Here is a 26,466-nt window from a genome sequence, read left to right as displayed (position 1 = left end):
AGTGTTCTGTTTAATTCAGATACTCTGTCCATCACCACCCCCTTTTCTGAATCGTTTTGTCCACCATAAGCGTGGAAGGGTATGCTCAGACATGAGTCCCTTGCTCACTGCACCATCAGGATTCAAGCAAGCCGGGCCGACGACCACATAACTCGGGAATTGGGTCAAATATTCCGGAATCAACCTGGGCGAAATACCTCTCAAATCATTTAAACAACTATACCGAAAGCCATGGACAACAACAGGCCAGAACTCAAACACCGCAAGAACAAGCTAGACAAAGCCCAATTGAGAAGAGTGATCAGGAATCTCCATCTAACAAAAACAGATCACTCGGCGTCACCAGTCACCTTTTGCCCACAACAGATCGCAAAAGGGAGGATTGAAGGGTCCCAGGGACCAAATGGAATACCTCCTGCGCTGTATAATGCAAAGAGTGAAGACTGGGCAGAAATTTTGCACTCCTTATTCACGGATGTTAGGCGGTTGAACATAATACCAGAATCTTGGAAAGGGTCAATAATAGCACCAATCCATAAACAAGCATTTACAATGCAATGGTCTAGGCATTGTTAAAGTTAGAGCTATTGGCATTGCTCATGACATTTTTATTTATGTTTTGGTTTTTAAAACATAAATAAATGGCATTGTCATTTTCAATGCCAATAGCTTAATTGCTCGCAAATGCGAGACCTATTGCATTTGCACCCACAGAGCCACACACACAAAGCCACCCACACACACATACAGAGCCACCCACACACAGTCATTGACATAGAGCCACCCACACACACAAAGAGCCACCTACACACACACAGAGCCACCCACACATAGAGCCACCCACACATAGAGCCACCTACAAAAAGGTTAGCCACACACACACACAGCCACAACCCCCCACACACACAGCCCCACACACACACAGCCCCCCACACACACACACAGCCCCACACACACAGCCACACACACACACACACAGCCACACACACACACACACACACACAGACAGAGCCCCCCACACACAGCACCCCACCCACACACAGAGCCCCCCACACACACAGAGCCTCCCCCACACACAGAGCCTCCCCCACACACAGCCCCCCACACACACAGAGCCCCCCACACACAGAGCCCCCCTCACACACACACACAGAGCCCCCCCCACACACAGAGTCCCCCCAACACACACACACAGAGCCCCCCCACACACACAGAGCCCCACACACACAGAGCCCCATACACAGACACATAGCCCCCCCCCCACACACACAGAGGCTCCACACACACAGAGAGCCCCCCCCACACACAGAGCCCCCCACACACAGAGCCCCACACACACACACAGAGCCCCACACACACACACACACACACAGAACCCCACACACACATACACACAACCCCCCACACACACACAGAGCCACACACAGGGAACAGAGGCCAGAAAAAAAGGCATATCTTGATTGGATACAACAACCGGCATGGTACACTTGATATATAAAGTTTAGACTTAGTGCCCTCCCATCTGGAGCTCACCAGGCAAAATAGGACAGGTATCTCACGAGCAGCGATCTTTGTCATTATGATTTTGGAGGCAGAGATACAATATTGCACTTTATGCTTTCACAAGATTACAGACAGTTCCTGCTAATTATCTCATACCGTTATTTACATTTCTCTGTTTATAAATTCACACTGAAGCTATAACCTTTAATTAACCCGTTGCCAGCGCTGAAAATATTCCGGGCTAGTGCGGAACGTTCCATTGTGCGAATGAGATTGGAACGTTCAGCGGACGTGCGCAGCACTAGCGAGGTAGTGCACGCGACGACCGCCGAACGTTCCCCGCACTTAAGGGGTTAAAACAGATGCTCATTGGTAGCTTCTGAAATATGGTCTACCTGGCATATGCAGCCGAGATACAGGGCTCTTGTGATTCTGGCATTCTTGTACTAAAGTGACCACTCTGTGGAGATAGAGATTAGGATGAGTCTATACAGCTTGCATTTGTATTTTAGGACAATCTTTTGGCATCTTTAGAGTCTCCCAGGGCATTCAATATTCGTGTTACACATTTACGTGCTGCCCACAAAATGCGAGTCTAATGTTTTTCTTTTAATCTCGATACACTAATAAAATTATATTTTTAAAATGTATTGCTATGGCGTGCTGAGCGCAATACAGCTTGCTTGCTTGATTGCAATTCTCCCTAGTCATGTCAAAGTATAAACACATACGCATGTTATATATTAAAATACACTCTTTGATTGCTTTGTCACTCACAACCTCGTATCATGGTTTACGTGGGTTTTCCATGCCCTCCCTCACACCATGGTATCAGAACGGCAGGGAACGGAACACATTGCACAGCAAGGGGGGTGTAAGTGTTAAGGCCGGAAGAATGAGTGGGGGTCCCCTGCTGCACGAGGCAGGTGTCAGAGCTCGTGCTTTCGATTTTGGGACTTAAAATCTGTGTAACCGTAGAGCTCAACTTAAAAGCTAGGGAAAAATAGAAAGCATTAACAGTTAATTAAACAAGTCAGAAAAGCAGGACAGAGAGAGTTCTTCCAGTCGCTTACCGAGCTGAGGTGGCATTTCCGGGCAGTCAATCTGGGGGGCAGTGGCCAGCGCGGGCACCCCGTGAGCCTCCTGGGTTGTCGGTGTCCTCAGGGTGGCGGCTGGGTGTTCTCCGGCAGCCACGGGCTCTCGGTGTCCTCTCCCAGAACCTTGTGGCCCCCATCCATCCTGCTTTCCCCGCCTGGGTCCTCGGGCGGCCGGCTAGCTTCTCCACGCGGGGCCAGTAGTAGCGTGGCATTGCGGTGGGCCCCACCCGCGAATTGCTGCACGTCGGTGAAGAACCAAAAAGATGCCCCGCTCGCTGCCAACCAAGTAATTCACCAGGGTGACACTGAGGTGCAGGGCACAGAAGAGCACCAGCAAGCGGCATGCCTGCTGAGTTCTACCATTAATTAAAAGGACACTTTGTATTTACTTTCTTAAATATGGTACAATTGGTCTAAGTGCACATGATTTAGTAAAAGGGATGGACTCAAATTCTTGAACCAATATTAAATCAGTCGATTCCGCAGGTTTCCATTCCATTGTTTTGATTTTGCCTGCCTCGGTATAAGACTGTAGCAACCTGTCATTTCAGACAGGAAATATCGTGTGGACTTTACTTTTAAATTGAGCAAACTCGAATACTGCGACATCCTATGTATGTGTGTCTTCCTCGACATTAGCTGCGCCCCTCCACCCACCCCGCCTATGCAGGATTATGAGTTTCGTCTTGTCCAGCACCCTTAGACACTCTCCTATCTCATGCCAGACACCAACAGCGGCGATGAAGTTTCCTCTGCGGCGAAGAGGGTGATCGTGCGCGGTTCTGTATTTTTTAATCCATGGGTTGGAGTCGTCCGCTGCCCTTTCGGGCCCCGTGCGTTGTTACTGCACCTCGACCACAGTCTACGCCCGGGTCAGCGCCAGACACAAAGGTGGGGGAGGGCAGCCGACCCGGGCTGACTCACAGGCAGGCTGCGCTGCGGCTGCTGCCTCCTCCTGCCAAGAGTCTGCCTGCCTGTGCCAGAGGTAGAGCCTAGCGAAAGGACACGCCCCCTCCAACCGCAACTTCACCAACTGCTGCCGTGGGGGTCTTAGAGGGCCTCAAATGCGTCTAAAGTTCAGCCATCTCCAACCGCAACTTCACCAACTGCTGCCGTGGGAGTCTTAGAGGGCCTCGAACGCGTCTAAAGTTCAGCCATCTTTGGTGTATGTGAACTCACATATATTCTCATATGTATATAAAACATTAAAAAATCCAGAAGAAGAACCACTTGGAAGTGCAGGAAAAACTTTAGATATGCCACAGTATGCCTCATGGATGTATGTATGTATGTAGGTGTACTTATAAAGCGCGGTCCTGTCACCCAAAGGGCATCCTGGCGCTTGAACTTCGGACGGTCACACTTCACTGCTCAAACATTTCTAGGGAAGAGATACGTTTTTAACGCTTTCCTGAACGGGAAGTAGTCCCTGTGGCTTCTCAAGGAGAGTGGCAGGGAGTTCCAAAGTTTGGCCGCTGCAACACTAAATGAGCGGCCACCCATCCTGACTCTCTGAAACCTCGGGACCACAAGCAGATGAGCCGAAGAGGAGCGGAGGGGCCGCAAAGCAGAGTACCAGGCAAACATATTCTGCAAGGGCACTGGGCCCTGTTCATGTACTGCCTTAAACACCAGGCACGCAGCTTTATACAGTACACGCAGGTGCACCGGTAGCCAATGAAGATCTCTTAAAGCTAGAGTAGAAGAGATAAAGTTAGGGCGGGAAAGAGCCAACTTGGCGGCCATATTCTGCACCCGTTGTAACTTCCCCAGCAGATTTTTTGGGGCCTCCAGGAGTAGCGCATTACAATAGTCTAATCGACTTAGTATGGTCCCGCGAACTACTTCCGGCCTGGCCTGGGCGGGGAGAAGGGGCAGAACTTTACGCAACATGCGTAGCAGCATCATGCACGTAGAGATGGTTTTATTAGCGTGCATGTCAAGCTGTAGGTTTGGGCCGAAGATCACCCCCAAATTACGAGCTGATTCCGCAGCCGACACTGGCTCAGGAAAAGTGGTAGGCCAAAAGTTCTCTGGAAGTACCCGCGGAATCCGGTCTATGGAGCAAAAGAGCACCTCCGTCTTTGTGCTGTTAAATTGTAGAGAATTAGCCCGTAGCCAATCCGCTGTGGCTGCCATACAGCGATGAAATGTCTCCAGCGGGACCGCATTGTGTCCTTCCAGCGAAAAGACCAGCTGGGTGTCGTCGGCGTAATTAAAAGCCGAGACACCAAAAGATTTTATAAGCCGGACCAGGGGGCGGAGGTACAAATTAAAGAGTATATGGCTGATGGCCGAGCCCTGTGGGACCCCCTGCCCTACTTTCCGTGGCTCAGACCGAAATGGAGGGAGCGAGACCAACTGCTGCCGGCTGTCAAGATAGGATATTAGCCAGTCTTGTGCTCCCTCTGTGACCCCACACTCCTCCAGTCTCCTGATGAGGGTCTGATGGCACACCGTGTCGAACGCGGCCGACATGTCGAGCAGCACTAAAAAGGCTGCCCGACCACTGTCGACACGCGAGCGAAGATTGTCCAGTACGGTTACCAGTGCGGTCTTCGTCCCGCGCCCGGGGCGGAAGCCGAACTGTGTCTCATCAAACCATCCGATTTCCTCCAGGAAGCCTGAAAGTGAGCGGGTCACCCATTTTTCCATGATCTTAATAGGAAAAGGGAGCAAGGAGATTGGCCTATAGTTGGAAAGACAGGCCGGGTCCAACGTTGGTTTCTTGAGCAGAGGTGACACTACTGCTAGCTTCCAGCACTCGGGAACAGATGCCAAATCCAAAGACTGGAGGCAGATGGAATACAAAGGCTGGAAAAGTTCCGCGTGGAACACCTTCCAGAATTCAAAGGAAGGACAGGGAAAAAGTCTTAGTTGGGGTCGACTGGAGGGAGTATCCGGAGCTCCCAAACTAAGAACTAGGTCACTCGGCTGGGGTCGACTGGGTGATCCGTCCGGAGCTCCCAGACTAGGGTTAGGGGCACCCGGCAGGGGTCGACTGGACGGACCAACCGGAGCTCCCGAGTCGAAAGCTCCCAGGGTGAGAGCTGAGTCAATCGGTTGGGGTCGACTGGGTGACCCGTTCGGCGCTCCCGAGCCAGGGTTAGAGACAACCGGCCGGGGTCGACTGAACGGGCTAACCGGCGCTCCCAGACCGAGAGCAGAGGGCAGTGAGTTTTTTAAGCCCTCTAGGATCTTTGCAGTTTTCTCCTCAAAAGCACCCGCCAAGGAGTCACACAGGGCCTGCGACGCATAGACCATGTTAGCCACACACACAGGGTGGGATAGATCCCTGACAATTTTAAACAGGGCTTGAGACTTATTAGGCGCCTGGTTCAAAGTGGTTTCCAAAAAAGCTGCCTTAGCCAGCTTAATCTGCGCCTTATATCCCTGCAGTGCCAGCCTAAACGAGGCCCTTGCTGAGGTCGAGTACTGCTTTCTCCAAGCTCTCTCAGCACTTTTGCAGCACAGCTTCTGCTGCCGTAGCTCTTCCATGTACCAGGGACAGGCCCGGTTCAATCTACCACGAGACCTACGAAGGGGCGCAACCTTGTCTAGCATGTTGGCAATGGACCGGCACAAGGTACGATAACTTTCCTCCACCGAGCTACTCAGACAAAAATTATCTGGTAGTAGAGAAGGCAATGAAGATGAACTGAGTAGTCGGGACCAAGGTCTGCCCAATTTAGACAGTCCGACACCTGCTGCTTCCGAGGAATAATCCCCTATGCAAAGGGAGAAAGCCACCAGTGCGTGGTCGGTCCAGCATTGGCATAGGATATCGTTGACCACTACTAGTTGTGCGTCAGCGAAAATCAGATCCAAGGCATGGCCTCCCCTGTGGGTCGCTGATCGGACCAGCTGCTGCAACTGAATGTCGCCAAAAGCTTGGCAGAGTGTCGTGAACGCACCATCCAGCGGACCACCCTGCCATAGGTTGAAGTGCCCTAGGGCCAGCAGCTTAGAGTGAGTGTTAGATAGGTCATATATCAGGTCAAGGAAGTCTGATAGGGAAGGTACAGAGCCCGGAGGGCGATAACACAGCACGCCTGTGAGCAGTGTTCTCTCCAGATCTTTAATAGAGAACCCCATCAGTTCAAAGCCCGAAACCTCTCTAATTTTAAGCTGGAAGAGACCCAGCGTTTCTCTATAAATGACACCAATTCCACCACCTCTGTTCCTCAACCGAGGGGTATGGATGATTTTAAAGCCTGGGGGGCAAGCCAAGCCCAATACAACCAGACAGTCCTCCCGAGTCCATGTTTCAGTTAAAAACAAAACATCCAGCCCCGAGGATTCGATAAGGAAGGCAATCTCTGTGTGGTGCTTGCAGAGCGACCGGACATTAAGCAGTCCACAAGACAGAGATTGAGACAGGAGTAAAGCATTAGACCTCAGAGTCGGGGATGCTTGAGTCGGTCTCAGTTCCAAAAGGGCAGCCCGAGAATAGACCAAGCGAGGAGAGTGCGGAAAGCCAGAGGAAGCGGCCCTATGCGCGCCCGTTGCGCGAACGGGCGCAAACGGGCTTACCTCTGGCGCACCTCCGGCGCACCTACGACGCGCCCGCTGCGCGCTTGGTCAGCCATCCTTTTTATGGTATTAGACCGAGCGGAAGTCCGCCTCCTGCGTCCCTTGCCCTTCGCAAGATGGCGCCCGAAGTGCTCCCAGGCTTCAGCCCCACCCAAGATGGCGGTCGGACCTGCTAATCTATCTGTATCCCGCCGAATGCGGGTGGAGAACAATTATAATGCAGGTAAGCCTGTCCAATTCCCCGGCCTACGGAGCCGACGCTAGGTAAGCGGCGCAAATATTAGCAGGTTTAGCAAGCTCTAGCAGCTCTGTGACGCGATGCCGACCAGCGCAAATAAGTTTTAAAATAGGCACAGTTAAAATGAAATAACAGCAAAGAGCGCGCAGGCCAAAAGTTCTGACCTGTCTACGCGCTCGGTGGCTTAAATAAGCTCACCAAGTGCGGAAGTCCGCCTCCTGCGGATGAAACGACCATTAGCATAACTCGCGGTCTAGTGTTAAAACAAGCGAGCTCCGGCTGATCACCACCATCTTCCTCCGAGGCGAAGCAGAAATGCCTCGGAGAAAGCAGCGTCATTTTCTGATTTGAGGCGTGGTTTTCTTTCTCTCCTCTTCCCATTGGCTGGAAGGTAAAATTCCAGCCAATGGGAAGAGGAGCGAAAGAAAACAAGAAAGATGTGAAAAAAGACGCCCCCGAATCGGAAAAAGACGGAGCTTGAACAGAGTGACGTCCCACTCCTCCAATGGCTGGCCTCCGTCTAAGCTGATCCCAACAACTACCGCCTCATAGCACTGATAGATAACGAGGCAAAATACTTTGCAGGCACCATACTTGAAGATCTTACAACCTGGGCTGAGGCGAGTTCTATTTTACACCATGGAACCAGACTGGGTTTCGCAAATCGACCAGTATAACTACCAACATCCTCACAATGTCCCTAATAATAAATGCAGCTAAAGTCTCTAAGCTACCTCTACACCTATGCTATATTGACTTTAGTGCAGCTTTCGATAATGTGGAGAGAGGCAGATTGTGGGGGAAACTGGCAAAATGGGGCATACCACAGTCCACCCTAAACATGCTGAAGCTCCTACACACAAATACTTGGGTGCAGGTGAAACTAGGAGGTGGCACCCATGTCTCTACGAAAATTCCCAAAACAAAAGGCCGGAAACAGGGTTGTGTGCTTGCACCAACCCTGATTAACTTGTACATGGCTGATCTGCCAAAAGCACTCACACTCACTGAGGATAGGCTGTAATACACTGACTAATCTTATGTACGCCGATGACGTAGTTCTGCTTAGTCATACCTATGTTGGCCTACTGCATCTACTGACGGCAATGCAGAACTACGTCATAGAAAACAATTTAAGAATAAACCTGCAAAAGACACGGACAATGTCAATATATAACTACAAAAAGAAGCGCCAGAGAAACTGGTTCCTCGGGGAAACAAAAATTGAGTCAGCTGACGAATACAAGTACCTAGGAGTCACATTTGACAATGGAGGGTTGTTTAAGTTCCAGATGGAGGAAGCAAGAAGAAAGGGTCTGCTAATGGCGTTAACAATGAAAATCCTCGCTAACAAACTGACGGGCCAATTTTGACCCCACTACTAAAGGTAGCTCAGGCCAAACTACTTCCCTCAATTGCATACGGCAGCGAAGCTATGCGGGGCAGAGATGCAAAGGAACTGGACAACATACAGGTCAAAGCCTACAGACAAATGTTCTGCCTTCCTAACTACACTTCTCCAGCACAAATAAGGCTGGAGTTTGGGCTCCTCCAATAAGACCTTGCAAGGTATGGGGTATACATCATCTGCTGGTTTAAGATTAGAACCGCCCCCCATTCACACCCTTAATCATCTGCTGCGGCAAGATTTACAGCACAGGGAGAACTCCCAAGCCAGAGCTTACTCCAGTCAGCCTTGGAATACACCAAACTCAAGGGGCTATGGGATCATAACTTCAAAAAACTGGTCTGGAAGACTATTAAACAAATCTCATTGGTGGAAGACAAGGCAACCTTTTGAAATAGAGCTCAAAATCGCGAAAGATAAACAAGGATTTGCCAATGCATGCCACCTACTTGATGGGAACACGATCCAACAATGACCACTTTTACGGATTCAATTACCTATCGCACTGAAACAATGCTTGCAGCACGTAAATACATCTTGAACGACACCCCGATTAAGAACTGATTTGTGGCTGATCTGTTATAATACTAAGTTATTGAAGGCTACCTTTAAGAACACATAATAATCTTGAGTTTACTGTACAGAATCTCTTGTACAAGGGCTTTTTTACTGCAGGATATTTTGCACAAACTTAGAAGGCACTGCTAATGTTAAAAATGTTAATGGTTTTTAGAGCTGTTCTGAGACGTTTTATATTTTTATATTTTGATGTACTTGATTTGTTTTATCACATGCAATGGTTTTAATTAACTATGCAAATAAACTTAAACTTAAACAGTACTTTCCTTTGGCAAACTTTTTTCTCTCAATTGTTTAGCCTTTTTTAATGCATCTTTCGATGCATAAAATATGTTTACAGGTTACAGTAATTCAAAGCCAATGGTATATTTTCTTTTTGCCAATATGAATAACTTTCCTATGATGTACATTAAAGCTAAATAGGGTCTCTACACATGGTTTAAGTACACCATCTGCTAAAAAGGCATCATTGCTTCTATTTAAATTGTATCCCATGGTTATTTTTTTAATTCACAATTTTTATTGCAAACATATGGGTGCTATATTTAGGCGGCTGCACGTTTTCTTTTTCTTTTTGTGGCATATGGATGAAATACATTTTTTAAGGGATTGAGCTAGCTTGTCAGTCTTAGACCTACTGACTTTGACAATGTTTATTTTACTTGGAAATACAATTGTGTTTGTTGCTGGAAAAGACTATTGCAGCCCCTCACTCTTTTTGGAATATATATCATTAAAGACTTGCAACTTAAGCATTGATAAGTTTTGATCCATCAGCTGACTATAAAACTGTTGCGGGCACCCCTTGTTATCAACCTAATGGCTATTAAGTCCCTTGTCAAAACTGATATTGACTGCTATGGAAATCTACTGATTGAGAGAGTGTTTTTAAATGATGAGCAACCAGCTGCTCTAGTCCCTTCTTAGCACAAGTTCATGGAACACCTCACCCTATTTATTTTATTTTATTTTGAAAGTTTTCTATAGCGCGAACAAGTTCCTGGCGGATATCACAGCGCTGTACAGACAATAGGTGTTACATATACATCACATCAGTGTAAATTAAGGCACATATATACAACATTTTGTAGAAAGCAAGGATAGATCGGTGCAACACCAAATCTCTCTCGTAGAGTGCGAGATACGAAAGATAAGATGTATAGGTTGTTTAGAAGGTTCTTTGTCATACTCAGGTGTGCGGTTGGTCCCGGAATTTCAGTGGACCTTATTTCAGGTGAATTTGGCCATGAGTATAGATTTTACTTCTTTTTTGAAAGAAGGTGTGGAGGGGTTAAGTCTGGTTTCTGGGGGTAAGGCATTCCATATTCTGGGTGCCATCCCAGCGAAGGATCGGTTATATGTTTTCTTCTTGTTGAATTTTTGTGGTTTCAGAAGTAGGTTACTTGCACTTCTTGATGATCTGATCCCACCAGATATTATCAGTTTCTGCGCCAGATAGCAAGGTGCATTGTGATGCATGGCTTTGTGTGTCATACATGCTATTTTCATATGAATTCTGGCTTCCAGAGGTAGCCAGTTCAAGGATTGTAGGTCCGGGGAGACGTGTGCGCTTTTTTTAGAACCAGTGATGAGTCTCGCTGCTGCGTTGATTGATGCTCTTAACGGTGCCGTTGATGATTTGGGTAGGCCGCAAAGAGATACACACCCGTATTCCACTCTCGGTAGAACTAGAGCTTTTACAGCCAGCTTGAAGTCATTGTGTGGTAGGAAGGGTTTCAGTTTCCTCAGTGTGTTTAACTGGAAGTTTGCTCCCTTTGTGGCATTGCTGATGTGTTTTTGCATATTGAGGTTACTGTCCAGCGTAATTCCTAGTGACTTTGCTGAGTCCACGATGGTCGGTTGAACGTTGAATGCTGTAATATGTTTAATCCATTCTTGCATTTTGGGGACTTGGGCTGGTGGAGCTATAAGCAGGAATTCGGTTTTTAGGGCATTCAATTTGGGATGATTTTCTGCCAGCCAGGTTTGGGTATTCCTAAGCGTTGTATTAAACAGTTTGATGTCCTCTAAGGTGTGAATCTTACGGTATAGTTGTGTATCGTCGGCGTACATGTGGTATTGCACGTTAGATGCTTGTAGAATTTCGGTGAGTGGTTCCATAAACAGATTAAACAATGTCGGTGATAGTGAGGACCCTTGCGGGACTCCCAAGGTTACTGGGACGGGCTTGGACAGGGAGTTGTTGACTTTGAATTGTTGTGTCCGATTTTGAAGAAATTAGGTAAACCAGTTTAGTACAGCTCCTAACAAACCCATTCTGTGTTCCAAAAGGTCTAACAAGTTCTCATGTTTGACCGTATCAAAAGCTGACAATAGGTCTAGCAGGATGAGTAAGCAGGATCCATTTTGATCGAGTATTTGCAGTGCGTCGTCAATTATGTGGGTCATGGCAGATTCAGTGCTATGACCTGCACGGAAGCCTGATTGATGTTTGTTAACCCCTTAAGTGCTGCTGACGGCCAATGGTCGTCAGCAGCGCTACCTCCCCAGTGCTGCGCACGACCATTGAACGTCCATTCAGCACTAGTTCTAATGGACAGCGCAGCACTGGGGAGAAATGTTTACACGCAGCTAAGGTGTTAAGGAGGTCAAAGTGATCAATATGCCTCGTTAGTTGTAGGTGAAAACATTTTTCCAAAAGTTTGGCCAACGTCGGAATATTTGAAATAGGGCGAGAGTTGTTTAGGACCGTAGGGTCAGCCGTATTCTTCTTTAGAATGGGTGTTACCTGACCTACTTTGGGGGTGTCTGGGATGCAACCTTGTTGAAGTGAGCTATTTATGATCTTGGACCAGAGAGGTAGAAGGAGTGGAGTTAGGTCTTTGACAGCATTTGCGGGGAGAGGAGCAGTGAAGTGATTAGCAGGTTTCAGGGCACTGAGTATTTTGCCTATGTTTTCTTCAGAGTAGATGGTGAAGGAGGACCAGGCTGCGTCATTTTTAAGGTTAGGTTTAGGTGGAGCAATTGGAGAGGGTGCAATTAGAGATGCTGGGGTGGTCTTTGTGTGTGGTCTCCAATGTAAGGTAAGATCATTTAAGAGGTCCCTTTTGATGGTGTCAGTCTTCATAGTGAAGAAGGCTGAGAATTCTTCACAGTTTGGTTGTGGGCCAGATCTGTCTTGTGGACGTTGAGGTGCCTCCTTAGATTGTGTTTTGATAAGTTCAAAAAGTTTTTGGGGGCGATTTCTTGCTTGGTCTAGTTGTAAGCTGAAAAAGTCTGCTTTGGTGTGCTTGATCTTACAGTAATAAGTATTTCTCTTTGTTCTAAGAATCTTGAGGTGGTTGGCGGATGGAACTGATCTCCATGCACGTTCAGAAGTTCTGAGTGCACGTCTGTCCTCATTGAGTGTTCCATTGTACCCAGGCTTAGAGTCTTTTATAGAGCCTCTCTTTAGTTGGAGAGGTGCAACCTCATTAATTATCGAGGTCATGGCAGAAAGGTAATGATTGGTGAGATTGTGTACTTCGGAAGACCCTGCAGGGGGCCGGAGAAGGTTATAACTGGAGGAGGGCAGGGTGTTAGGGTCGATTTTTTTCAGGTCTCTTTTCCATACTTTAGGTCTTGTGGATTGCATCGGGTTTAGTTTCACCGTTTCCTTGATGAAGAAGGTAATAATGTGGTGATCCGACCAGTCACAAGGTAGTATCGACTCTAGCTGAGTGGAGTCTCTTTTGGATATTACTAAATCCAGGATTGAACCTTTCTCGTGGGTGGGTGTGTCACAGATTTGGATTAGGTCTAGGTCATCTAGGAGGTTTTTGAGACTGTTGGCGACTGTATCCTTGTGATCGTTCCAGTGAAGATTGAAGTCTCCAAGAAATATTAGGGTATTTTGGCGCCCAATATTCGTTGATACCATATCCATGAATTGTTCGGTGAAGGCGAGGTTGCTGCCTGGTGGATGATAGATGGTGTGTAAAGAGCATATTGGTTTGCCGTTGCTGGAGATGTCGAAACAAATGTATTCCAAGAGGTCTAACAAGTTCTCATGTTTGACCGTATCAAAAGCTGACAATAGGTCTAGCAGGATGAGTAAGCAGGATCCATTTTGATCGAGTATTTGCAGTGCGTCGTCAATTATGTGGGTCATGGCAGATTCAGTGCTATGACGTGCACGGAAGCCTGATTGATGTTTGTTAAGGAGGTCAAAGTGATCAATATGCCTCGTTAGTTGTAGGTGAAAACATTTTTCCAAACGTTTGGCCAACGTCGGAATATTTGAAATAGGGCGAGAGTTGTTTAGGACCGTAGGGTCAGCCGTATTCCTCTTTAGAATGGGTGTTACCTGACCTACTTTGGGGGTGTCTGGGATGCAACCTTGTTGAAGTGAGCTATTTATGATCTTGGACCAGAGAGGTAGAAGGAGTGGAGTTAGGTCTTTGACAGCATTTGCGGGGAGAGGATCAGTGAAGTGATTAGCAGGTTTCAGGGCACTGAGTATTTTGCCTATGTTTTCTTCAGAGTAGATGGTGAAGGAGGACCAGGCTGCGTCATTTTTAAGGTTAGGTTTAGGTGGAGCAATTGGAGAGGGTGCAATTAGAGATGCTGGGGTGGTCTTTGTGTGTGGTCTCCAATGTAAGGTAAGATCATTTAAGAGGTCCCTTTTGATGGTGTCAGTCTTCATAGTGAAGAAGGCTGAGAATTCTTCACAGTTTGGTTGTGGGCCAGATCTGTCTTGTGGACGTTGAGGTGCCTCCTTAGATTGTGTTTTGATAAGTTCAAAAAGTTTTTGGGGGCGATTTCTTGCTTGGTCTAGTTGTAAGCTGAAAAAGTCTGCTTTGGTGTGCTTGATCTTACAGTAATAGGTATTTCTCTTTGTTCTAAGAATCTTGAGGTGGTTGGCGGATGGAACTGATCTCCATGCACGTTCAGAAGTTCTGAGTGCACGTCTGTCCTCATTGAGTGTTCCATTGTACCAAGGCTTAGAGTCTTTTATAGAGCCTCTCTTTAGTTGGAGAGGTGCAACCTCATTAATTATCGAGGTCATGGCAGAAAGGTAATGATTGGTGAGATTGTGTACTTCGGAAGACCCTGCAGGGGGCCGGAGAAGGTTATAACTGGAGGAGGGCAGGGTGTTAGGGTCGATTTTTTTCAGGTCTCTTTTCCATACTTTAGGTCTTGTGGATTGCATCGGGTTTAGTTTCACCGTTTCCTTGATGAAGAAGGTAATAATGTGGTGATCCGACCAGTCACAAGGTAGTATCGACTCTAGCTGAGTGGAGTCTCTTTTGGATATTACTAAATCCAGGATTGAACCTTTCTCGTGGGTGGGTGTGTCACAGATTTGGATTAGGTCTAGGTCATCTAGGAGGTTTTTGAGACTGTTGGCGACTGTATCCTTGTGATCGTTCCAGTGAAGATTGAAGTCTCCAAGAAATATTAGGGTATTTTGGCGCCCAATATTCGTTGATACCATATCCATGAATTGTTCGGTGAAGGCGAGGTTGCTGCCTGGTGGATGATAGATGGTGTGTAAAGAGCATATTGGTTTGCCGTTGCTGGAGATGTCGAAACAAATGTATTCCAAGAGGTCTAACAAGTTCTCATGTTTGACCGTATCAAAAGCTGACAATAGGTCTAGCAGGATGAGTAAGCAGGATCCATTTTGATCGAGTATTTGCAGTGCGTCGTCAATTATGTGGGTCATGGCAGATTCAGTGCTATGACGTGCACGGAAGCCTGATTGATGTTTGTTAAGGAGGTCAAAGTGATCAATATGCCTCGTTAGTTGTAGGTGAAAACATTTTTCCAAACGTTTGGCCAACGTCGGAATATTTGAAATAGGGCGAGAGTTGTTTAGGACCGTAGGGTCAGCCGTATTCCTCTTTAGAATGGGTGTTACCTGACCTACTTTGGGGGTGTCTGGGATGCAACCTTGTTGAAGTGAGCTATTTATGATCTTGGACCAGAGAGGTAGAAGGAGTGGAGTTAGGTCTTTGACAGCATTTGCGGGGAGAGGATCAGTGAAGTGATTAGCAGGTGTCAGGGCACTGAGTATTTTGCCTATGTTTTCTTCAGAGTAGATGGTGAAGGAGGACCAGGCTGCGTCATTTTTAAGGTTAGGTTTAGGTGGAGCAAATGGACAGGGTGCAATTAGAGATGCTGGGGTGGTCTTTGTGTGTGGTCTCCAATGTAAGGTAAGATCATTTAAGAGGTCCCTTTTGATGGTGTCAGTCTTCATAGTGAAGAAGGCTGAGAATTCTTCACAGTTTGGTTGTGGGCCAGATCTGTCTTGTGGACGTTGAGGTGCCTCCTTAGATTGTGTTTTGATAAGTTCAAAAAGTTTTTGGGGGCGATTTCTTGCTTGGTCTAGTTGTAAGCTGAAAAAGTCTGCTTTGGTGTGCTTGATCTTACAGTAATAGGTATTTCTCTTTGTTCTAAGAATCTTGAGGTGGTTGGCGGATGGAACTGATCTCCATGCACGTTCAGAAGTTCTGAGTGCACGTCTGTCCTCATTGAGTGTTCCATTGTACCAAGGCTTAGAGTCTTTTATAGAGCCTCTCTTTAGTTGGAGAGGTGCAACCTCATTAATTATCGAGGTCATGGCAGAAAGGTAATGATTGGTGAGATTGTGTACTTCGGAAGACCCTGCAGGGGGCCGGAGAAGGTTATAACTGGAGGAGGGCAGGGTGTTCGGGTCGATTTTTTTCAGGTCTCTTTTCCATACTTTAGGTCTTGTGGATTGCATCGGGTTCAGTTTCACCGTTTCCTTGATGAAGAAGGTAATAATGTGGTGATCCGACCAGTCACAAGGTAGTATCGACTCTAGCTGAGTGGAGTCTCTTTTGGATATTACTAAATCCAGGATTGAACCTTTCTCGTGGGTGGGTGTGTCACAGATTTGGATTAGGTCTAGGTCATCTAGGAGGTTTTTGAGACTGTTGACGACTGTATCCTTGTGATCGTTCCAGTGAAGATTGAAGTCTCCAAGGAATATTTGGGTATTTTGGCGCCCAATATTCGTTGATACCATATCCATGAAGTGTTCGGTGAAGGCGAGGTTGCTGCCTGGTGGATGATAGATGGTGTGTAAAGAGCATATTGGTTTGCCGTTGCTGGAGATGTCGAAACAAATGTATTCACAAGAGGTGAAAACTGGTGATATGGCTCTGTTTATTGAGATGTTGTTACGGTGTATACAGGCGATACTTTCCCCAGGTTCATCAGTTCTGTCTAGTCTGATGATGTCGTAGTTAGGTGGTACCAAGATATCGATGATTGGTGTGGAGGATTCTTTTAACCAGGTCTCAGTTAACAGTAACAGGTCTGGTTCTTGTCAGAGAATTAGGTCAGCTATGTCAGCTGCGTGTCTAGAGGCCAACCTACAGTTTAGGAGTATGCATTTGAGTCGGTGCGTGATGAGGGATGAGGTAGGTTCCTGAATGAGGGGGACTTTTCTAAGGTTGGTGTTGATGACGCCTCTAGTGTTGATTTTGATGGTCCTATGAGGGTTGGGGGGGATAGTGGGGATCGTCAAAGAGGGGGGGTGAGCGGCTCCAAAGAGGGGGGGGTCGTATGAGTGTAGTAGAGAGAGTAAGTCGCTCTCCGAGAGCTGATTGGTGCTTCTGATTGGTCGGGAAGATATATTACCGGAGGGGATTGAGATCCAATTGGGAGGATTGAGTTTCGATTTGCCTGTTGCTTGGTTCGGCGGCCACCTAGATTCGGGCCGTGGTGTAGTTCTAGTTGCCCCATGGTGTTCTAGCTATCTACTCCTTGAGTGCTTGGAGTTCCACTTTGATTTGCTTCATCATAGAGTATACTCCATCCAAGGATGACAAGCCAACAATGCTTCAACATTAAACATATACAAATGCATCATGGCACTAGACAAAAACAAGCCTAACATCTTAAGACACCAGTAAAGGAAGAAACCTTCATAAACCGCCCATGCCCTCTGCAACTAGAGCATGCATTCATTGCATGCTCTCATGTGACATGCAAAGCTTTGTCGTGAGTTGCAAATGCAAGCAGACTGATCAATATGACACAAACACACACATTTTCTAGTGTCAGTCCACAGACCAGCTCAAACCATTCATACAAGATGAACTTCCATAAAACATCATCATACACAGACCTACTTAAGCATACTTTAATTCCACAATGCACATGTAGTCAATCAGTCTACAAATGAATCCACACAGAATTTGATTTGGTAATTATTTGTAAAGCACGATAAATGCCCGAAGGCGTCTTGACGCTACAGTTTTCCCAGACCATACTGAAGAGATGGGCCAAAACATGAACATTGCAAAGATACAGAGAAAAGCCATGTTTTAAAATGTTTTTGGGAAGGATGGTTACTCATTTGCTACTACAAGAGCGCAGCGGGGCCATGGAGGTAAGGCCTGCGCAGCGTGTAAATCAATGCAGGTCCACACTGTGATATCTGGCCGGCATGAGGACCCCGAGCGGTCTTGCGCTGTTTATTTATCTCCTCGGGTCGAGCCCACCCCAAGGAGTGCATGCCTGAAACAATGTATGGGAGAGCCCAGGTGACATTCTACAGCCCTCCTTTTCTTTAGTGATTGTCCACCATATTCTGTAGGCTGAGGGGGATGTGTACACAAAGTCCTTCAACTTCTTACTAGGTGCAGGGTTCGGCCGGAGACCATACTTTTGGCTCAGGGAGTTGGAACTGGCACTGCATCCATCTGGGTGTGCGGGGCATTTTGAACAACGATACCTTGGCTGTGTCTTTGAGCGGCAGCCACCGCTTCTCCACTTTCTGCTTATGGGTGTCTCGGTGGGGAGGCCACCGGTTCTGGCAAGCCGGCAGGTGAGTGATACTGAGCTCCGTCCAGATTTTCTGCCTCCTCTGAGCCGGCGTCCGACCTGTGAGCTCTCTTGAAACATGAGACATTCCGGGTGACCACTTATTGTCCTCTTTTCGCCATGACCATGGTCCCTTGCATCCTGACAACGGTCCATTGTTCCGGTTCAAATGGCATTCTGAATTTACAGCCTGGGTGTCTGTCTTTTGCCACGACGCTGCCGCCCACCTTCAGCTGTGGTTTTTTCACTCCTCTGGCATCACTCGCCTCCTAGTTGGTGACAGTCCTCCTGGCCTGTGTGGCAGTGTTGTCTCTGTCAGGAGGTTTCCACGCTGGATAGGCTGGGATGTTGTCCCTCGGGCTCTCTTGAAAAGCAGGTGAGCGGGAGCACATTTGGTGGTGCTATGTGGCATTTGCCGGTAGGCATATAGAAACTGGTGGAGTGCTGATTCGACGTCCATCCCCTGATTCACTGCGATTGGTAGAGCTCGGTTAAGAGTCCGAATAAACCGTCCCATTTCTCCATTGGCTTGAGGCCACAGAGGGGTGATCTTCTGTGGCGGATCGCCTTATTGTCCATGTATTCTTGGAACTTATGGACTTGGAAAGGGGGCCCATTGTCTGACCAGATGTCATCCAGCAGGCCTAGGAGGGCTAAAGTCTTGTCCAGGATTTTCTTGACGTGCAGAAACGTGGTGGGGGCTACTACCTCCACCACTGGAAACTTGGAGAATGAGTCGACGATCACCAACGTGTGGCGCCCATCAGGAAAACTCCTGAAGTCGATGCTGACTTTAGACCACGGGAGTTCACATTGCTCTTCTGTGATGACTGGGCCGGGTGCCGGATCCCCGCCCGTGATGGTGCACGAGTGACATTGACGCACCAAGTCTTCCACTCGGGTATCCATCGCTGGGAACCAGACTTTGTTTCACAGCCGGACTTTGGTTTTCACCATTCCTTGATGCCCCACGTGTTCTAACTGGATAATGCGATCCTGCAGTGCCCTGGGAATCACAATTACATGCCCTCTCAGGATGACGCCCTGCTCCCCTTCGCTCGGCTCATGTGGATCTGCTAGAGCTGTTGCTGACCAAGGCTCTCTTCCGCCCGGAGTGATTGCGCTCTGTCCAGGAAATTGGTCCACCCATTGTTCACAAGAGCATCCTTTACCCTGGCAAGTGTCATCCACGGCCGTGGGTTGGTCGATCTCCTCCAACGTCATTGCTTTTAGAAATGCCTCGTACGAGACCATCTTCACAAATGCTTCCGAGTATGCCACAATCATAGGCAGGGCTCAAGCGACCGGTGGCTAGGGGGCCACAAAAGGTAGTCTGCTGGGTTATGTGCTCCAGGACGGAACACAAACTTGAAGGTGTATGCCTGGAGCTGGACGGCCCATCTTTTGATCCGGGGAGGCGCCAGCCTTGAGGATTCTGGCAAAGAGTGGGAGCAGTGGCTTGTGGTCCGTCACTACCTGGAATTCCTGTCCGTACAGATAGCTGTGTAAATGCTGGTATGCCCACTTTATGGCCGGGGCCTCCCTCTCGATCTGAACATATCGGGTCTCAGTGTCAGAAAGCGCGCGGCTGGCGTAAGCGACTGGCATCCAAGACTCCCAGTCATGCTCCTGTAGGAAGACGGCTCCTAGTCCCACTGGGCTTGTGTCCACCACCAACCCCATACATCGAACTGGGTGGAAGTAGGCCATGACCGTCTTGTCCATGAGGGCTGTCTTGATGGTATTGAACACCGTGTTGGCAGCCGCGTTCCACTCCCATTGGCGGTCACTGCGGGTGAGGGCGAGGAGTGGCTCTGACAAAGAAGCCAGATTCGGAATGAACCTGCCATAGTAGGTGGCCATGCCGAGGAAGCTGCGGACCTCTGAGGGGGATTTCGGGGTGCTTGCCGCTCGGATGGCCATCGCCTTCTTGGGGTCGACTCTCAGACCTTCTCTGATGTAGCCAAAGAAGTTGACCGACTCCTGGTAAAAGGAACACTTGGCCTTTTGGAGGGTCAGTCCGCAGTCTTGTAGCTGCTGGACGGTGGCACGGAGGTTGGTGTGCTGTTCTTCCAGGGTGTTCGAGAACACCGGGATGTTGTCACTCAGGTTTATGACGCCTTGCATAGTGCTTCCTGGATGGCATTCTGGAAGACCTCAGCTACAGACGACACCCCGAAACTCAGTCTTTTGAACGTCCGAAGGCCGACGTGGGTTGAGAACATGGTGATGTACTTGCTCTCAGGCTCCAGTTCCAGCTGATCAATCAATCAATCAGTCTACTTGTAAAGCGCGCCACTTACCCATGAGGGTCTCAAGCCGCTGCGGGAAGCGAGGGGTGCTGCTACTGTTCGAAGAGCCAGGTCTTGAGGAGTCTTCTGAAGGCGAGTAGGTCTTGGGTCTGCCGTATGTGGGTAGGGAGGGTGTTCCAGGTTTTGGCGGCGAAGTAGGAGAAGGATCTGCCGCTGGAGGTCGCACGTTGGATGTGGGGGACAGCAGCGAGGGCGAGGCTGGCGGAGTGGAACTGGCGGATGGGGGTGTGGAAGTTGAGTCTGCTGTTCAGGTAGGCTGGTCCGTCGTTGTGGAGTGCTTTGTGTGCGTGGGTGAGGAGCTTGAAAGTGATTCTCTTGTCGACGGGGAGCCAGTGTAAGCTTCTCAGGTGGGGCGTGATGTGGTTGCGGCGGTGGACGTTGACGATCAGTCTGGCGGAGGCGTTTTAGTTGTTGTAGGTGTTTGACTGGGATTCCTGCGTATAGTGCGTTGCCGTAGTCTAGTCTGCTGCTGACAAGGGCATGTGTCACCGTTCTTCTTGTTTCGGTGGGGATCCACTTGTAGATCCTGCGGACCATGCGGAGGGGGATCTAGCAGGAGGAAGAGACGGCGGTGACCTTTTTGGACATGGAGAGGGAGGAGTCCAGGACGAATCCTAGGTTGCGTGCGTGGTCGGTGGGTGTTGGTGCTGTTCCCATGGTGGTCGGCCGCCAGGAGTCGTCCCATGCTGAGGGGGTGGGTACGAGGATGAGGACCTCCGTCCTGTCCGAGTTCAGCTTTAGATGGCTGCTCCTTATCCAGTCGGTGACGGCCTTCATTCCCTCGTGAAGGGTGGTTTTGGCGGTGTGTGGGTCCTTGGTGAGGGAGAGGATGAGCTGGGTGTTGTCGGCGTAGGAGATGATGTTGAGGTCGTGTTGGCGGGCCACTTGTGCGAGGAGGGCCATGTAGATGTTGAACAGCGTCGGGCTGAGGTATGAGCCCTGGGGGACGCCGCAGATGATGTCGGTGGCTTTGGATTGGAAGGGTGGGAGGCGGACGCTCTTTGTTCTGCCGGAGAGGAAGGATGTGGTCCAGTCAAGGGCCTGCTCTTGGATTCTGGATTCTAGGAGGCATGTCTTTAGCGTGTGATGGCAGACCGTGTTGAAGGCGACCGACAGATCCAGGAGAATGAGGGCTGATGTTCCACCATTGTCTAGCTGGCACCTGATGTCGTCTGTGGCGGCGATGAGGGCTGTCTTGGTGCTGTGGTTTTATCGGAATCCGGACTGGGAAAGGTCCAGGATGTTGTTCTCTTCGAGGTGGCAGGTCAGTTACTTGTTGACGATTTTCTCGAAGACCTTTGCCGGGAACGGGAGCAGGGAGATAGGCCAGAAGTTCTTGATGTCCTAGGGGTCCGCTTTGGGTTTTTTGAGGAGGGCGTTGATTTCGGCGTGCTTCCAGCTTTCCGGGAATGTCGCTGTTTCGAAGGAGATGTTGATGACCATCCGTAGTTGGGCTGCGATGGCCACGTCTGCTTTGTTGAATACGTGGTGTGGGCACGGGTCTGACGGAGATCCTGAGTGGATGGAGTTCATGACCTTGCGTGTCTCGTCGTCGTTGGACCAGGAGGTCAGGCGGATGGTGATGGTGGTGTTCAAAGGGGAGGTGGCGTCTGGCGTAGTTGGGGCGGACGTGGTGTTGAAACTGTCATGGATATCAGTGATCTTGTGGTGGAAGAAGATGGCTAGTGAGTCGCACAGTTCTTGTAAGGGTGGGATGTCATTGGTGTTGGATCTGGGGTTGGAGAGTTCCTTCACGATGCTGAAGAGCTCTTTGCTGTTGTGTGCGTTGTTATCCAGGTGGTTTTGGAAAGAGGATCTCTTGGCTAGTCTGATGAGGTGGTGATGTCTTCGTGTAGCGTCCTTGTGGGCTATGTGGTTGTCCGGTGTGCGTTCTTGGAGCCATGTTTTCTCCAGTTTCTGGCATTCCCGTTTGGAGGCCTGGAGCTTGTTGGTGAACCATGTGGCTCTCTTGCTGGTGTGGTTGTTGAAGGGTTTTTTGAGCAGGCGAGGGTGTTGGCGCAGTCGTCGATCCACTGTCTGAGGCTGCGGGCTGCGGTGTCTGGGTTGGTGGGGTCGGTGGGTGAGTGCCGGGCGAGGGTGGTGATCAGCTGGTCGTCCGTGACTTTGCTCCAGCAGCGGTGAGGTAGCTGTTGGGTGCGGTGGTGTGTAGTTGGTTTCTTAAAAGTGAAGTGGATGCAGCGGTGGTCAGTCCAGTGGAGTTTGGTGGTGTGGTTGAAGGTGACGTGTGAGCCTGTGGAGAAGACGGGGTCCCGTGTGTGGCCAGCGGATTGGGTGGGTGTGGTGATGAGTTGTCTGAGGCCGACGTTGCGATCAGGGTGGTGGAGTTGGCGTTGTTGTTATTCTCGAGGTGGAATTTCAGGTCCCAGAGGAGGATGTAGTCCATGGAGGCGAGTGCGTGGGTGCTGGCGAGGTCGGCGATGGAGTCGCTGAATTGCGCCCGCGGTCTGGGGGGTCTGTAGAGGAGTGTTCCTCTGAGGGTGGTGTTGGTGTGGATCCGGAAGTGCGGGTCTTCGGCTGTGTTGAGGGTGTCGTCAGCGTGGGTGGAGACCTTGAGGGTGGACTTGTGGACGATGGCTATTCCTCCTCCGACTCCGTTGGTGCTGTCCCTGCGGGTGATCTTGTAGCAGTCCGGGATGGCTATGGCGATGCCACATGCCGAGGAGTCGTTCCACCAGGTCTCGGTCAGGAAGGCCACATCCGGGGCGGAGGTGTCGAGCAGGTCATAGTCGTCCCCTGTGTTGGGCAGTGTTTAGAAAAGATTGTAGATTTCTGCGCCGCCATAGTATATGAGGAGCAATCTTTTCACCTCGCCGTCTGTCTCTCTGGTACCCCAGAAATAGTGTTTCATTCGTCCAATCCACGCTTTCCACCGTGGGGCCGCCGTTGCTGGGTCGGCAGTGTTGCTGAAAGGCTGCAGCTGGACCACAACCGTGTGGCCATGGCTTGGTGGCGGAACGTTGACGGCCCTTTGCTGATCACCAGCATCGGCCTGCGGCACCTGCTTGTGGCTGTGTGCTCATGTTGGTGGTGTGTATGTGCACAAGTGTGACGAACCAGTCCCCTTTTGTTTCCTCCTTCCCTTTTTCTTGGGAACATCCCCTACTGGCGGGTGAGCGTTGCAGCATGGGGCAGGCCGGCTAGCGCGGCCTTTACTTGCGGGACTTGTGCACTCAGTTGGGGCCTGTAGCAGTAGGTAGGGGGGCGTGGGGGTAGGCAGACTCCTGATTAGGCAGCTGGGTGTCAAACTTCCACAACTGTTCTTATCCGTTGTTCGCTTTGTATTATATCATTTATTTTCCAGGCTGAAAACTTCCACAATTGTTCTCCCCTGTTGTTCACTTTGTATTATTTCTTTAATTTTCCATGCTGTGTGGCCAACAAAACCTTGCACTCCTCTCTGTGGGCGTGTGCTGGCAGGGTAGCAGGTGGTGCGCGTGTAGTAGCGCATGAGTTGGGCAGCCCACGGGGGATTTCAGGCACTCACCCGCTGGCAGTCTGTGATCGGGCACGCAGCTCCAGCCGCTGCAGTGTACACGTTTCTCCTCAGCGCGCTCCGGCCGGTACCGGATGCAGGCAGTAGTAGCATCTCGGCAGCCTGGGGTGTGGTTCCTGTGCATGGTGCTCACCCCTGCACGCAGCAGCACTTGCGCGGTGGTAACAGCCATGCGCAGACTTCCGCTCTGGGACGCGGTGCTTGTGCAGAGGTGGGTACCCTTCGGGCCACAGCACTTGCGTGGTGGCGACGGCCACGCGCAGACTTCCGCTGCAGGGCTTGGTGCCCACGCAGGGGTAGGATCCCTGCAGGCTGCGGTTCTTGTGCGGCGGCGACGGACACGCGCAGACTCCCACTGCTGGGATGCACGAAGTTGCAGCCACCTCCTCCGGGCACACGACCCAGGGCAGCAAATGGCGAGGGAGTCGGGGCGGAGGCAATGCCCCTCAGGAATACGAGCTGCACAGGCCCTTTCACAAACACCACCAGTGGTGGAACCGATTACTGGGGTCCAGAACAGCCTGCGGGGCCACGGAGGTAAAGCCTGTGCAGTGCGTAAATCAATACAGGTCCACAATGTGATATCTGGCTAGCAGGAAGCCCCCCGAGCGGTCTCTAGTCGTTTATTTATCTCCTTGGGTCACGCCCGCCCCGAGGAGTGTGTTGTAGATGGAATTAAGCAGGTAGTAGGACACGTCTTCAAGTTACCAAGATATATTTATTAAGTTAGATAGAAGATAAGACAGCAGAGCAGTAATACCCCACAGCTGACCAGACCAACTGCCAGGGCTGGAATCCCCAACACCACAGATAGAACACACAAAGGTACTATGTGAGATAGAGAAGGTAGGAACACTAAGAAAGGACTACAGACACCAGGAAGACACATTGATGTAAGTATAAACATACAACAGAGTGCATGCCTGAAACAATGTATGGGAGAGCCTGGGTGGCCCTCTACACTACCCTTCTAACCTTGCTAGTCACAATACTCCGTGTTAGTTGCTTCTGTACGGGGGTGGCGGGCGGGGGAAGGAATGAAAACAAAAAAACGTACCTTCTTTGCTGCTGCATATCTTTTCTCCGTCCTCGCTCTCTGCAACCGGAAGCACCCAGGCTCCCGGGCTCTTACAGCCAATCACGACGCTGCACGAGCATTCCAAATAACTAACATATATATACACTGCTCAAATTAATTTCATATTTCACTACACTAATTCACCACTAATCCTTTTGGGTGGCGGAGCAGCATGCCACTCGCCGAAAAAGAGCTTCCACACCTCGTCATGGGCAGTAAGTGCTATATAAATGCAATTACAATACAATACTGTTATCCACTGCACCAACCAAGATTCAATTATGTGGTCCTCTTGTTGCAGACACATACCTCTGCAGTGCATTAAGTAATTGAGGTTTCATGTGTGATATCGCATTTCCCACTGATAAACTTAACTTGCATCTATTTTCAATTAAGCTGGGCATTATTTTATATAGTGTCACCGGAAGGTGAATTGCCGAAAAAAGTGACAGAATGTTTTATAATTTAGCCACACCTTTGCCACCGCCCCGAGGCTCACTCACCCTGCTCCGTTGCAGGCAGCATCACAGTCCCCATAACTTCGTTTAAAGCGCTTCGACCGCTGCGTAGCGCCGTCCCCAGCCTCGTGCATCCAGTCCCCACGAGGTACTGGAACGTTCTGTAGAGCGCGCTTCTGCCGCGACAGTTGCATTATGACGTCAGTCCGCGAGCTGTGACGCTTCCAACGGCCGCGCTCCTCTGTGTATACCCGGTGTTGTGGCGTTGGGTTACGGTCGAATTATTCTTCATTATCTGTCCCCGCCCAAGCCTCGATGTGTTTACATATAAGGTTGTTCCCCATTCTCCGCCCTGTGCTGCCTGTCTCGCTGTGGAGGCATTCCCCGTTCCCGAGAGCACTTCCTTGATCGCGGCCAGTAGGAAGTTGCTGCGATCCGACGGAGGACGAGCGCTTCCTGGACGCCATCACAGCGGGCTTCGGCCCAGGTAGGAGACCGACAGTGCTCAGGGGTGGTCCCATCCTTAAATAAACAACCTGGACATTCAACAGGGGATCTTGCTGGAGGGGTAGCTGACTTCGGCTGTCCCAGCGGTTCACAGAGATCTTGAACTCTCTTGTCAAGTGTTTTATAATGCTGCAAATTATAAAAATACAGATTATGATAGCTACCTCTCTATGTATCATCACGAACCCTGTTTCCAGATCTGGCAATTAATGTGTTGACATAATGCATTCTGGGTGTTGTAGTCTTAGTTGGTGTTCACCGAGTTAGAAACGTGGAACAACTTTCAACACACCACTGCATATTTGCTTGTCATGTATATCTCTTTAATTTCCATGAATCTTCACTACACTGGTACGGGAAAAACTGTCAAGTGCCAAAAGAGTTCACAATCCCTGATGAAGAAATCCAGAAATAATGTTCAAGTGCAAAGACAGGTTTTT

The 26,466-nt window shown here is 49.5% G+C and overlaps 2 protein-coding genes across 3 annotated transcripts in view; one reads left to right on the top strand and one right to left on the bottom strand.

Moving 5' to 3' along the window:
• LOC147706862 (uncharacterized) overlaps nucleotides 1-25,916 on the bottom strand; it is a 48,399-nt gene extending 22,483 nt beyond the window's left edge. Inside the window, exon 1 of the mRNA XM_086926041.1 lies at nucleotides 25,565-25,916. Within this exon, the coding sequence (XP_086782167.1) occupies nucleotides 25,565-25,598 (34 nt within the window). The 5' untranslated portion in view covers nucleotides 25,599-25,916. The remainder of the gene's footprint in view (nucleotides 1-25,564) is intronic.
• LOC147706861 (uncharacterized) overlaps nucleotides 25,855-26,466 on the top strand; it is a 158,844-nt gene continuing 158,232 nt past the window's right edge. Inside the window, exon 1 of one of the 2 annotated variants that reach the window (XM_086926036.1) lies at nucleotides 25,855-26,006. The gene's annotated coding sequence lies outside the window, so the exon portion shown is untranslated. The remainder of the gene's footprint in view (nucleotides 26,007-26,466) is intronic. The other variant, XM_086926037.1, reaches the window with a different exon arrangement.

The sequence above is a fragment of the Lissotriton vulgaris genome, chromosome 6 (genome assembly GCF_964263255.1).
Source record: "Lissotriton vulgaris chromosome 6, aLisVul1.2, whole genome shotgun sequence".
Classification (NCBI taxonomy): domain Eukaryota; kingdom Metazoa; phylum Chordata; class Amphibia; order Caudata; family Salamandridae; genus Lissotriton; species Lissotriton vulgaris.
This window is presented reverse-complemented; position numbering and strand designations above follow the sequence as displayed.